Source organism: Ictalurus punctatus, chromosome 22 (assembly GCF_001660625.3).
Source record: "Ictalurus punctatus breed USDA103 chromosome 22, Coco_2.0, whole genome shotgun sequence".
NCBI lineage: Eukaryota > Metazoa > Chordata > Actinopteri > Siluriformes > Ictaluridae > Ictalurus > Ictalurus punctatus.
This window is the reverse complement of record NC_030437.2, coordinates 14767817-14780758: the sequence shown is the minus strand read 5'-3', so window position 1 is coordinate 14780758 and position 12942 is coordinate 14767817. Positions and strand designations below refer to the sequence as shown.

Below are 12942 nucleotides of genomic sequence, written 5' to 3'. Positions count from 1 at the left end.
TAAGGTATAATGTTACTATAGAAACGATAAGGTATTCGGAGCAGCACATTAATACAAACCTGTGATTTGAAGTACAGACGGCACTACCGTCAGAACTGCTGTTTTAGAAAATAAATCCACACCTTCTGACCAAACAGAATCGAGAAATCACTGACACTGTGGTATAAATATATGAATAAAGTTCCAATAATAACTCAGTTTTAAAGTAGTCTTTATAACACAGCCATGTAAGTTTTAGAACACTTATTTTCATTAACAGCACTTTCTCTCAGTCTTCAGTCATCCTTTCTCTTTCATCCATCTTTCTCTTTCCCATAAATCTGCTTTAATTCCAGGGTCTAAAGGGGAGGGAGGAGCTGCTGTAGCCGAACGTTAGGAAATTCTCTCTCTCTCGCGCGCTCTCTCTCATGCTTTCTCTCTATTACGAATCATATAGGAATGAAAGTGTCTGAGACGTCCTACATATCCTTAGTCACGGTGTCGGCTGCATCTAAATCGGCGAGCGTTAGTCAATATTGTGTATAATCACCTCCACAAATGCACTTATGTTATTCTGAACATAAGTGCGGACTGACTGACGGACGACTCTATACCCGTCTCTGCTAATCTGTTTTTGTGGTTTTGGATGAATTAAACTACAGCGTGTGTGTTTTGGCTGGACGTCACAATCTCCTTCTATGTCCATCCAGTCAGCTAAAGATACAGAAAGTTACATGCATGAAAAATTAATGGTCCTCATGGAACCAAAATAGCATATTCGTTTTATAATCTTCTAACAAAATAAGTTCTTTGCGGTTTGCCGTGGAAATTAGACGACACTCGCAGACTCGTACTCTGAAGGTAAAAAGGTTTATTACAGAAAGATGGTTAATACAGGATAGAATCATCCATCTTCTATACTGCTTTATCCTTTTCACGGTCACGGGGAAACCTGGAGCCTATCCCAGGGAGCATCGGGCACAAGGCGGGGTTCACCCGGGACAGGGTGCCAATCCATCACAGGGCACACAATCGCATACACATTCACACACCCATTCACTACGGACACTTTGGACATGCCAATCAGCCTACCATGCATGTCTTTGGACTGGCGGAGGAAACCGGAGTACCCGGAGGAAACCCCCGCAGCACGGGGAGAACATGCAAACTCCACACACACAGGGCCGCGGTGGGAATCGAACCCACAACCAATGGAACCCGTGTGAGGCGAACGTGCTAACCACTAATCCACCGTGCGCCCCATTTTGTACTAAACCACTACTATATATATGAAAAGCAGAGCATGATACACTTTTAGGATTTAGGACAGACGAACCTTGAACAGAAGAACATGTTTGCGTGTCTGTAAGCAGATAAATACTCTGTACTGATCACAGTGACATGACTTGGCCTTCTTAGGCGTTATCCTCAGATGAACAAGAACTAACTTATTATAAAGTAAAAATGAGTAATTTCCCTCACAGGTTCATCAGATATAGCAGTTTATAATGTTTGGAGGGACGGAATGATCTCAGCTCGCCGCTAATCCTGGAGCATTCTTAAGTGTGTGTATGCGGTCGAGGTGTGTGCACGTGTGAGCAGCAAACATACCGCTAGCTGCCACGCTGACATTGAGGCCTTATGAATGCAGGTTGCTGTTAATAGCAGAAGAAAGGCAGAAGCGCAGTGTGCGTGTGTCTCGCTTCCTGTGTTTAGAGTCAGGTATTAGTTTTCCTGTCGTCTACCCGGGGTGTGCGTGTCTGACATGTGTGCGTGAGATTATTCCTGGTGCAAACACGAATAAACAGGCGTGTTCCTTTTGTCTGCACATCCCTTTCCTTTCCGTAGTATGTTCTGAGACTTTAGGTAGCATGCAGCGGCTGTGTCCGTGCCTTTTAAAGGTCTGAAGGGATGAACGTTCCGTTCTGCCTGTTTGTCATGGTTTGCGGTCGAACTGTACAGTATATCTCATGTTGAACAAACCATAAATCTGATCAATCTGTCAGTTCTTTGGTGTTTTGGCTTTTGATCAGATGAATTCAGACAAAAAGTTGTAATATGTAAGGAATAAAGCGCATTGGGATGTGCTGTTATTGGAAAATAATTAACGATGGAGTGCTGTGATGAGGCTCACACAACGTGGAATATTTTCCGAAAACATGTTTTATTCCTTGTATACCACAGCAATTTGCCAATAACTTTTTAAATTATGTGGGGTTTTTTTTTTGTTGTTGTTCTTTTACAATTACATGTAATGTTGTGGAACATCTGCAGAACAAATTAGTCCCTGTTATCACTTACGTTATAACAGCTATAAACCTTCGTTCCCTCACCAGGCTCCGTTTTTCTCTCTTGAAATTAGTAAGACCAAAAAAAAAAAAAAAAGCAGCTTGTAATAATAGTGACAAACCTGAAATAATCCTCTGACACTGGAGACTCCTTCCGTAAATGTTAAAGGAATATCTCCGTACAGGAAAACGTCCTCATTTTCAATTATTAAACTTTATTTTTTTTATTTGTTAAATTGCAACTTTTTTTAATTGATTTTTATTTTTTAAAATCCACTTCTTACTAGCTTAAGATTATGCTGACCTTCTAACATCCATGTCCCTGTGAGTGAGCTGTTACTATAGAAACGATAATGTATTTGAATAAACGCATGAATAGAAACCTGCGATTTGAATTCCAGCTGGTGCTGCTGTTAATTAACACGACTTGAACGATCCGATTTGAGAATAAGTCTTGAGGAAATAATCAAAGAAATACCCATGGTTCTGAATCTGTTGTGTTTTTGGATATTTTTCCGGTTTTCCATTTTCCTGATGCGATTAATGACCTTAAAACTGAACGTCGATCATTATAAAGGGTTTAAAGAAGCAAAAATTGGGATCATGAGCCTTGTGATAAATAAGGTGAGGTTGTAGCTAAAGGTAGACTGTACAAATGTAGGATAATAGAGAGTGTGTGTGTGTGTGTGTGTGTGTGTGTGTGTGTGTGTGTGTGTGTGAAAGAGGGATGATGTGTAAAGTCCCAGACTGTAGGGAGGTGCTGATTGCATTGCATCACTGACAGCAGGCAGGTTCAGACACAAACAGGTGAGAAAGCAAAAAAAGAAAGCAGCTAATACAATCAGTCTCACGTGTGCGAAACAGCCCAAGCCACTGAGCACGTGATCGTGGCACGGTGTTGTGTAGCTGGGATGCAGATGCAGTAGAGGGTGTCCCTGGGATCTAGAGCTGGTCTTTCGCTGTGGAATGACACTGATCAGAACTCTGGCTGTGTTTCTCAGGTGGCTGGAGAGTACAAGTATCATCCCGAGTGTTTTGTGTGTCTGAGGTGTAAGGTGGTGATCGAGGAACAGGATACGTACGCCCTGGTGGAGCGCTTCAAACTGTACTGGTGAGAAAATGCTGATCCGTACAAACACATGCTCTATCTCTGTCCATATCGTTCTCTTCGCCTCATATCCATGCACTCCTTTTTAAAGAGGTTTCACCTAGACTCTCCGTTCCGCATAGAACCGTTAAGGGTTTCCCCGGAGGGATCGGCGGGGGAAACCCTGTGTGCTCTTATAGGAAAATAATCAACAACGGCGCGGTGTGATGTGTCTCGACCACCCTGAAGTTGATTATTTTAATATAAGTGCATGCCTTATCATGATTCATTCTTCTTGTAATTCTGCAATTACATTTATTTTATTTATTAAAGAATGACGCGTCATATTTTTTTACTCATTTATGTTAATTAACATGTAATGCTGTGGAACGTCCACTAAACAAGTTAGCACCTGTAATCGTTGATGTTATAAACAGTCTTTCTTTCTTTTTTCCTCGGGCTCTCTCTCTCTCTCTCTCTCTCTCTCTCTCTCTCTCTCTCTCTCTCTCTCTCTCTCTCTCTCTCTCTCTCTCTCTCTTTTTTAAGTTACTAAAACATTAAAAGTGCAGCTTGTTACCAGGAAACCACAAAGTGTGGGAAAACGTCAGTCTTACCGCTGACTGTTGTAATGATGCATTCAAACCAGAGCATTAATTTAAAAAAACAAAAACAACAACAAAAAAAACACCACAGAACTGGAACTACTCTGAGTCGGGCCGTCAAACAAAATGAACCATCGCCTTCTGACCAATCAGAATCAAGAATTCATAGGTGCTGTGGTGTAAGGCTAAAATAATAGATACAGTAATTGCACAATATTTCATTTTGTTAGCAAATCATCAGCAAATAAAGTTGTTTTTAAAAAGACATTTCTAGAACAAGGGATTGTTTAAGAAGGAAAATGAAGGAAGTTGGAAATGTGGTTAAATCCACTGTAGCTAAATCCAATCGGCTATTCTTACTGTGAGTCACAGTGGAGTCGGTCGGTGTTATATCTGTTTGTGTGTGTTTGTGTGTGTGTAGTGGTAAATGCTACAAGCAGGAGGTTTTGGCACCGATGTTGGAAAGGCGCTGCACGGCTGACTCGTCTCCCGACACGCTGCCTCACACCGTGACGCTGGTGTCCATGCCAGCGGCTGCTAATGGGAAACGCGGCTTCAGCGTCAGCGTGCTCCGGGACTGCAGCAGCACTACAGCCAGCGTGCACATCAAAGAGTCAGTGAAGAAATGTCAAAGAGCTTGATAAATGCTCACACACATGCTTAATTATGTTCAATTATTTGTTAAATGCAGCAATTCCATTTTTATCCGGGTATAAACCCAGACTATCCTCCTGTCTGATGTAAATGCCGATTTAGTCCACATTCCTTGAAGGCTGTCTACACTATCTTAATGGATTCTTAATTAATTAGTCCCAAACGGATCAGTTTTCTTGATTGTGCCTCACTTTCTTAAACAATGAGTTCATATCCAAGCAAACAACACAGGAATTTGCCCCAGGACCATTTTGGTTCTTGCCGTAGACACGCTAGTAAACACTCTGAGTAACATGTTGTGTAAGTGTAATTGTTGGTTTGTGGTCAGAGAAGTTTTGAACTTGTACCCACAATCCTGTTTTTTTTTTTTTTCACGTTGTTAGTTTTGATGACTCGTGTATCTGTCAGACATCTTTTCAGTATTTTTATAACTGCTAGTGGGTTTGTCATGGTGCTGTTATGGTAGTAAATGACACCTGCCGAGCCGGTTCCTGGTGGCGTAGGTCCGGTCCACCAGTCCAATCTCTTGCGTTGGTGTACTCAAAGAAAGTCCTCCACCCTCAGGGTACGGGGGATGCTGATCAGCCCGGAGGTACGGAACGCCATCCATGTCGGTGACCGCATCCTGGAGATCAATGGACTTCCAGTAGGAACAATGATGGAGGATGAGGTAAGTGTGCATGTTGGCATGCTAGAGTTCTGCCTTGTCCTAGAATACATTTACTTTTATGGAATTTGGCAGACGCCCTTATCCCGAGCGACTTACATTTATCTCATTTGAGCAGTTGAGGGTTAAAGGGCCTTGCTCAAGGGCCCAACAGTGGCAGCTTGACGGTGCTGTGGTTTGACCTCATGACCTTTCGATCACACTTCTCAAGGAGACTCCTGGGACCTTCTGTGTTTCCTTGAGAGCTAGTTTTACATTGTGGCATGAGATCATCGATTTTCATCACTATCGTCACTTTGTCTAATCAGTTTAAAAGCAACGCTTGAGCTTGTAAGAGTGTGAGGGGAAAAAAATCAATATAAAATAAATGATAACTCTGTGTGACCCCAAAAGACTCTCCAGTTTAATTTCTCCAAAATTATTTCGAGCAGACCTCACGTAATCCCAGAGATTTAGTCTACGGTCAGAAATTCATACTCGTACAGACTCGCGTCATTGTTTTATCTCAGATATTCTAACGTTCAATAGCATCAAGCCTGAGGGTTGGATTATATTTCTGATCGGTCGTTTTAGGTGGAGGATCTCATCCATCGAACCAGTCAGACGTTGCAGCTGCTGATCGAGTATGACCCGGTCAGACAGAGACTGGACCGACTCCGTCTAGGCACGTCCAATATCCGCCTGGGCGTTCCCGCCTCCTCACGTCTGCGTCTGTCTTCCCCGACTGACGGCGTGATTGAGAGGACAAATAACGATGACGGGACACTGAAAAGGAGATCTCTCAGGTTGGTCATCCACAGCGATCTTGTATAATATTGTGTAATACAGATTTTTATACTATGACGAATTTTTAATACAATATCAATATCAGAACAAGTGCGCAAATTACATCAGTGGATTTAATATATTCACCTAGGATTGAGAATTGGTCCAATACTTATAAATGGTTCTTTCATGTTATCTTAAGTATAATATATTTTTGAATCGTTCTGTAAATACACACAGCTTGGGTAAAACCGAAAATTCAAATGGTTTTTTTTTCACTATGAATTCCAGGCGCAGTAACAGTATCTGTAAGTCCCCGGTTAGTTCTCCTAAGGACCACCCGTTTCTGGCACGGGACATCAGTCGCTCCGAATCACTCCGAGCCTCCTCCAGCAGCTCCCATCGCATTTTCCGACCATGTGACCTCATCCACGGAGAGGTGCTCGGCAAAGGCTTCTTCGGTCAGGCCATCAAGGTCTGTCCACTCTTCATTTTCGGAGAAAGATTTGAGTCAGGATTAAGCTCTCTTCCGCTGTCAGGGTGGCAGAGTTGGTGTTAAATCGGGAACCGTTCTAGACGTTTCCACTGCAAAAGAGCCAGTATTCAGCAGGCAAAAAAAAATGCTCCTCTTAGAACCAAGAACTGGTGAAGTCAGGGGCTTGGCATCGTTCTGTCAGGATGGCAACAAACAGTTATTTATTACACTGGAAAGAAAGAAAAAATAGTTTGGCTCTCAAACTGGTGGACAGTTTGGGAAAAGGTTTGCCAGTTCCGGCACCTGCATCAGCACCAGATTCCCACTTTTCAGCGAAAAACAGGCCTCTGGTTCATTCTTTTGGTTTGTAGAGTAAGTGTTAGTGGTGCAGCTCGGTTGCGGTGGTGTGCAGTCTGCTGAATGTGTTTAATGACTCAGAATTTTACTACTGTGTTTTCATCCTTTTTTTTTTTTCCTCTTCCTTTTTCTTTTCTTTTTTGTGGAATTTTACTTGTCAAAGAATTACACTGTTGGTAATAATTGTAGTTAATTGTCATTTAATCAGATACTCGTATAAACAAGTGGAGTTAAACGTAGAATATACCCGGATGCTTTCGATCAAATTCTCAAAGGTTGGTGCAGGCAGTTGATGATTTGTTGATTTGTTGTCGAGCAGGTCACCCATAAGGCCACAGGAGAAGTCATGGTCATGAAGGAGCTGATCCGGTGTGATGAAGAGACACAGAAAACCTTCCTAAAAGAGGTGAGACTCCTTCGCCCCACAGCATTTCATACTGCAGTGGTTGGTTTTGGACCAGAACTGTCTTTGTGAATTTCATTTCCTCGTTTTTATAGCTTTGGTTTTCTTCAAGCTTAGAAAACATAGTGTGTAGATCATTAAAATTCATAAATATATATTTATTTTCTAGGTCAAAGTGATGAGGAGTTTAGATCATCCGAATGTCCTCAAGTTCATTGGTGTGTTGTATAAAGACAAGCGGCTCAATCTAATCACGGAGTTCATCGAGGGTGGAACCCTGAAGGACTTCATTAGAGATGTGGTATGTTCCAGTGGATAATATATTCTCTCTCTCTCTCTCTCTCTCTCTCTCTCTCTCTCTCTCTCTCTCTCTCTCTCTCATATTCACTCACTCACTCACACTCTCTCTCTCTCTCTCTCATATATACACACTCTCTATCTCTCGCTCATACACTCTCATGCACTCTCTCATATACACTCTCTCTTATACTCACTCTCTCTCTATCATACACTCTCTCATATACACTCTCTCATATACTCACTCTCTCTCTCTCTCATACGCTCTCTCATATACACTCTCTCTCCACTCCATTTTTATTTTCCACGAGCAGCTCTTCTAGTGATTGCAAAAAAGCCAGGATTTTTACCAGACAGCGTCTGAAACTGGTTCTCATATCCCGAGGTAAACTGTGCAGATGGAGAGATACAGAGGTCCAGTGCACTGTACTGAAGGAATAGAGAGAGGAGGGGATATGCATGCATTGAGAGAGTAAGGAAGGAATGCAGGAAGAGAGAGAAAAAGAAAGTGTTTCCAGGTGAATGCGTTCAAAGAAAAGGTTGTTTTGCTGGCCTCCCCCTGTGATCCCTCTCGGCTGGTTTTGTCTCGGCACCAGCACATGGCCAGCAGATGAGACCTGGAGATCTTCCGTGGCACTTTGAGCTAGACAAGTTGTCTTCAAGTGCTGAAAGTATAACAGAATAGATTTTTACATTTAATTTATTTATTTTTAAAAAACACATTACAGATGGTCTCGAAGCTGCTCTAGTGACGTCACTGCCCCTAGCCTTAACACCTGTGAGCAAGTTGAGGATGTTTGGAGAGGACTGTCCAAAATCTGGACATTATTAGCATACCTTCAGTGTGTAATTTATCTGCATGTGCCCATTCATATTTTCCATGGAAGTCCAAATCCGCACAATATGATACGTCCATATATCTCGCACACAATGGATTTGATGAAACCTATACTTGAAACGCATCCTCTCTGCACTGATGGTTCTCAAAGTCTGCTGTCGATTCACTTATAAATGAGGCGCCTTATAAACAAGCAGAAATTTGATCTGAACACAAATGGCCAACAGTCTCTAAATCACCCCGATTTCAAGGCTTTCCTTATGTTATTGCGTCATTTTACTAATGTCTTAAATCTGCTGCCTTAAAAGAGGACAGCACAGTCTTTCTGGGTTATGTGGCAATCTTTTCCCCCACACAATCCCTGATCATTTTTCATCTGGGGCGATTGCCATGTCAGTCTTCCCAGGATTCCATCTATGGCTTGCATTCACACTGAACCAGTTGCTGATTAATTATCACTGAATAACACCACAACAGGGCTTTTTTTTTTTTTTTTTTTTACTGTTATAGGAAATAATAAACAATGGTGTGTATATATAATATCGATCTCTATATCTATCTATCTCTATATCTGTCAATCTATTCACATAGTACTTTTTTCATTAACGGCAGCAGTTCACTCCAATGTGTGTGTGTTATTATATGGCAATGGGATTACAAACACATTTTCAGGGATTCTCTGTATCAATGTATTTTAGCCCCTGTTCATAAGGAATATAATGTAATGGTTAGCGCTAAAGATATCAATGCTAGAAGGAGACAGGTTGGTTATAGTCTGTTGGTTGTATGTTTCACTAGATTAATACTACCGTATTGTGTAACGCTGTCCATGTGCCATGTTACTGTAATGATGAGGGTCTTTTGAACAATTGAATCACATGATAACACCGTTATTGTCTCTCTGCCTCTCTCGTTCTTCAGGACCCGTTCCCATGGAGGCAGAGGGTCAGCTTTGCCAAGGGCATTGCTTCAGGAATGGTGAGTGTTAAACTGGTTCACTTGCATGCAAAACTGGCCGTTCCTTCACAGGGACAGACATGCGCATGAGCCCAAACGTTAAGGACGACCAAATAAAACAACGTGACTGTAATCCGTGAAACTGGATTCAGCCCAGCCCACACTGGCGTTTTTGTGAGCCCTTGAAAATCCATAAACAAAAGCTTTTATGTTTTAGTGTATTATTATAAGCACATCTATGCCCTAATCCGATCGTGGTCGAGATTCGGTTTACCATGTATTTGTTTCATAATGATGACAAAAATTGTGTTAATTCGTACCACAGCGTCTTGACAGTAGCAATAAATATGAAATTATACAGGCTTTCCTTTGTTAAGAGCATACACATCCTCTATCTCCCATGTCCTCTCTCCGCTGTTCGTCAATATTTCTCTTCTCATTTTTCTAGATCATTCCACTGAATGATGCATTTCGGTATTTGGAGTCCATTATTCTAGCAATGTCTCTGAAGCGTTTCTAGACACGCAGCAGAAATGCATCCATTTTAACCAGCTTTTCGGTCCAAAAGAACTTTTGTGAGATGCCCGGTTTCACTTCTTTTACTTTCTGTCTCTATTTAAATCCATAAAGTGTGATAATGATAATTATGGGTCATCGGAATGAATAACGTTTCACTATCTTCCGTCATGTTTTTAAGCAAACCGTACTGTAAATCTAGCTGGCAGAATGTCCACGGTTCCCAACCCTCATGTTACACTGACACTGTTGTACGTTTGAGTTCGATTTCTTTGTGAAGGTTAATGGGACGCGTATGGAATGCGTGTTGTACTTTGGACGGACGGTCAGTATACAAGTTTACGATGGGATGATGCACTTTTGTGAAGCGCTTTTTAACTAACGCTTAGAAACATAGTATACTAATAAAGATTACTTACTTGCATATTGGTCTGGTCTGGAATGCACTTAAATAGCGCTTTTTTAACCTTAGCGGTTCCAAAGCGCTTTACACTGTGTCTCATTCACACACACACACACACACACACACACACACACACACACACACACACCAGTGGTAGCAGAGCTGCCATGCAAAGCACTAACTAACTTGCCATCGGGAGCAACTTGGGGTTCAGTGTCTTGCCCAAGGACACTTCGGCATGTGGAGTCACGTGGGCCGGGAATCGAACCACCAACCCTATGATTAGTGGACAACCCGCTCTACCACATATTACTTAGTAGAAGCTGTTTTATTTCACAATAATTCAGAATAATTTCAGGTGGAATAAACTTCACCTCAGTTCCAGTGTTTGCCATATGCTCCTGTTCCTGACAAGTGTCTGTTGAGAGAAACTCCTCACCTTTTGTCACTAGTTAAGGATTCATAGCCTTGCTGTTTTAGCTTGCTGAACCACCTGAACACACATTTATGTACATTCCTGTCAGGATCCTATAATGAAAAGACAGGGTGCCTGCTAGCTTCCTGAATGTACGTTCCTAACTGGTCAAACAAGTCGCCATACAAAGCCTTATAGCCATCAATGAAGTTTCCAAGTGTTGCTAACCTTCCTGTACCTTTTCAGCACTTTTCTTTTCTCCGTCCCTCCTGTTAAACAGTGCTCTGTTTCTTTTCAGTCATATCTGCACTCGATGAGCATCATCCACAGAGATCTGAACTCGCACAACTGCCTGGTAAAACTGGTATGTAACAATTTACACAGCATTTTTATAATATATTTATTACACCAATCGGCCATAACGTTAAAAGTGAACTGATTAGTATTGATTATCTTGTTACAATGGAAGTCAGTTCTCGAAGTTGATATGTTGGACGCAGGAAAAATGGGCAAGTGTAAGGATCTGAGAAACCAAACGTGTTCCAGGGAAGTAAAACCGGTGAACTGGTCACATGGTCATGGGCTCCCAAGGATCATTGTTGCACGTGAGGAGCGAAGACTAGCTCGTCTGGTCCGATCTCACAGCACGAATTGCTGAAAACGTTAAAGCTGGCTATGACGGAAAGGTGTCGGAACACACAGTGCATCTCAGCTTGCTGTGTGAAGGGCTGCGTAGCCACAGACCAGTCAGAGTGCCCATGCTGACCCCTGCCCACCACCGAAAACGCCTACAATGGGCACCTGAGCATCAGAACTGGACCATGGAGCAATGGAAGAAGGAGGCCTGGTCTGATAATCATGTTTTCTTTTACATCATGTGGATGGCCGGGTGTGTGTGTGTGTGTGTGTGTGTGTGTGTGTGTGTGTGTGTGTGTGTGTGTGTGTGTCCTTTAACTGGGGCAGAAATGACACCAGGATGCACTAAGGGAAGAATGCAAGCCAGCAGAGGCACAAGGGAGACCTACACAATATTAGGCAGGTGGTTTTAATGTTATGGCTGATCGGTGTGTATAGTCGCTTCTTCACACCGATTTGCACGCCTTCCTGTTTGGTACCACACTGCCCTCGATTGCAACAGTCGTGTCTCAAGTGAAACAGACAGCCTTGATGGTGTTAAAATCTTGTTTTCGTCCCGCCGCTGAAGGATTATCTCTATGTGCTCATCGGAGGAGGGAGGAGCAGTTTAGCCTTCATGTCAAGACAGGCCAAATATCTGCGAAGGTGAACAACAAAAAACATGTTTTGCAAGACTCTTTAACATAAACGGGAGCTGGAGAGTGAGAGAAAAAAACGATCCTTGTTGGGGTGAAAAGCATTAGATTTGAAGCTCAGGCAGCTGGTGATAAGAAGGAAATTGTGTGTGTGTGTGTGTGTGTGTGTGTGTGTGTGTGTGTGTGTGTGTGTGTGTGTGTGTGTGTATACTGTGTATGTGCTGTATGTTTGCCCTGCTGAAAAATCCATCTTACCAGCTACAAACTGTGTAAGCACAGTCCATCTTTGCCAGCTAGTAATTGCTGGCAGAAAGGAAACTATTATTCTGAAGGATTACCGAATTACTGCTCCTGATGCTACAACATAGAACATTTATTTTTCATGACATGACAATACATAAAATAATCTCAAATATTCATTGGTCAGTTTAGCTAACTAATATGGGCGCTTGAGAATAACTTGCCAGCTGGCAAAGATGGTTTACCAGTTTGACCAGCTTGGGTTGTTTTGGTAGCTGGGACACTCTCAGAAGGAATGTGTTAATCTCCTACACACTGTTTGTGCTGTTACTGTTTCGACACATGTTGTGTTAAATTATCCAATAAATGTGTTTAAAAAAAAAAAAATCACACGAGTGATTATTGTCCAATCGCGTTGCGGACTGCGCTGCCGACGTCATCGTCCAACTCTGAACTCGCCTCAAAGTGAATGTTCGTTGCTTTGACCTTTTGATTGTGATCACGGAGTCCTTAGACCAGGAAACCAAGTGACCACAGGTAAGTTAGTGTTATTTTACACTATTTAGCGTTAATGCTGCTGAAAATGCCTGGCCAAGTTTGTGATATTTAAGGCAGGGGGCTCTCGAAAATGTATTCATTGTAAAACTCCGTAACTCGGCGAGTGATAATGAACTTTACATATCGCAATGGCTTCTACAGTGAATACCATGCACCGCATCCTCAGTGTT

At 42.2% G+C, this 12942-nt stretch overlaps 1 protein-coding gene across 2 annotated transcripts in view; it reads left to right on the top strand.

Annotated features, from left to right (window-relative positions):
• Window positions 1-12942, top strand: part of limk2 (LIM domain kinase 2) — a 35257-nt gene that overhangs the window by 16749 nt on the left and 5566 nt on the right. For both annotated transcript variants that reach the window (XM_017451452.2, XM_017451453.2), the window contains exons 4-12: window positions 3269-3378; window positions 4378-4569; window positions 5175-5280; window positions 5851-6062; window positions 6334-6517; window positions 7194-7280; window positions 7447-7578; window positions 9334-9390; window positions 11002-11067. In XM_017451452.2, the coding sequence (XP_017306941.1) occupies window positions 3269-3378; window positions 4378-4569; window positions 5175-5280; window positions 5851-6062; window positions 6334-6517; window positions 7194-7280; window positions 7447-7578; window positions 9334-9390; window positions 11002-11067 (1146 nt within the window). The remainder of the gene's footprint in view (window positions 1-3268; window positions 3379-4377; window positions 4570-5174; window positions 5281-5850; window positions 6063-6333; window positions 6518-7193; window positions 7281-7446; window positions 7579-9333; window positions 9391-11001; window positions 11068-12942) is intronic.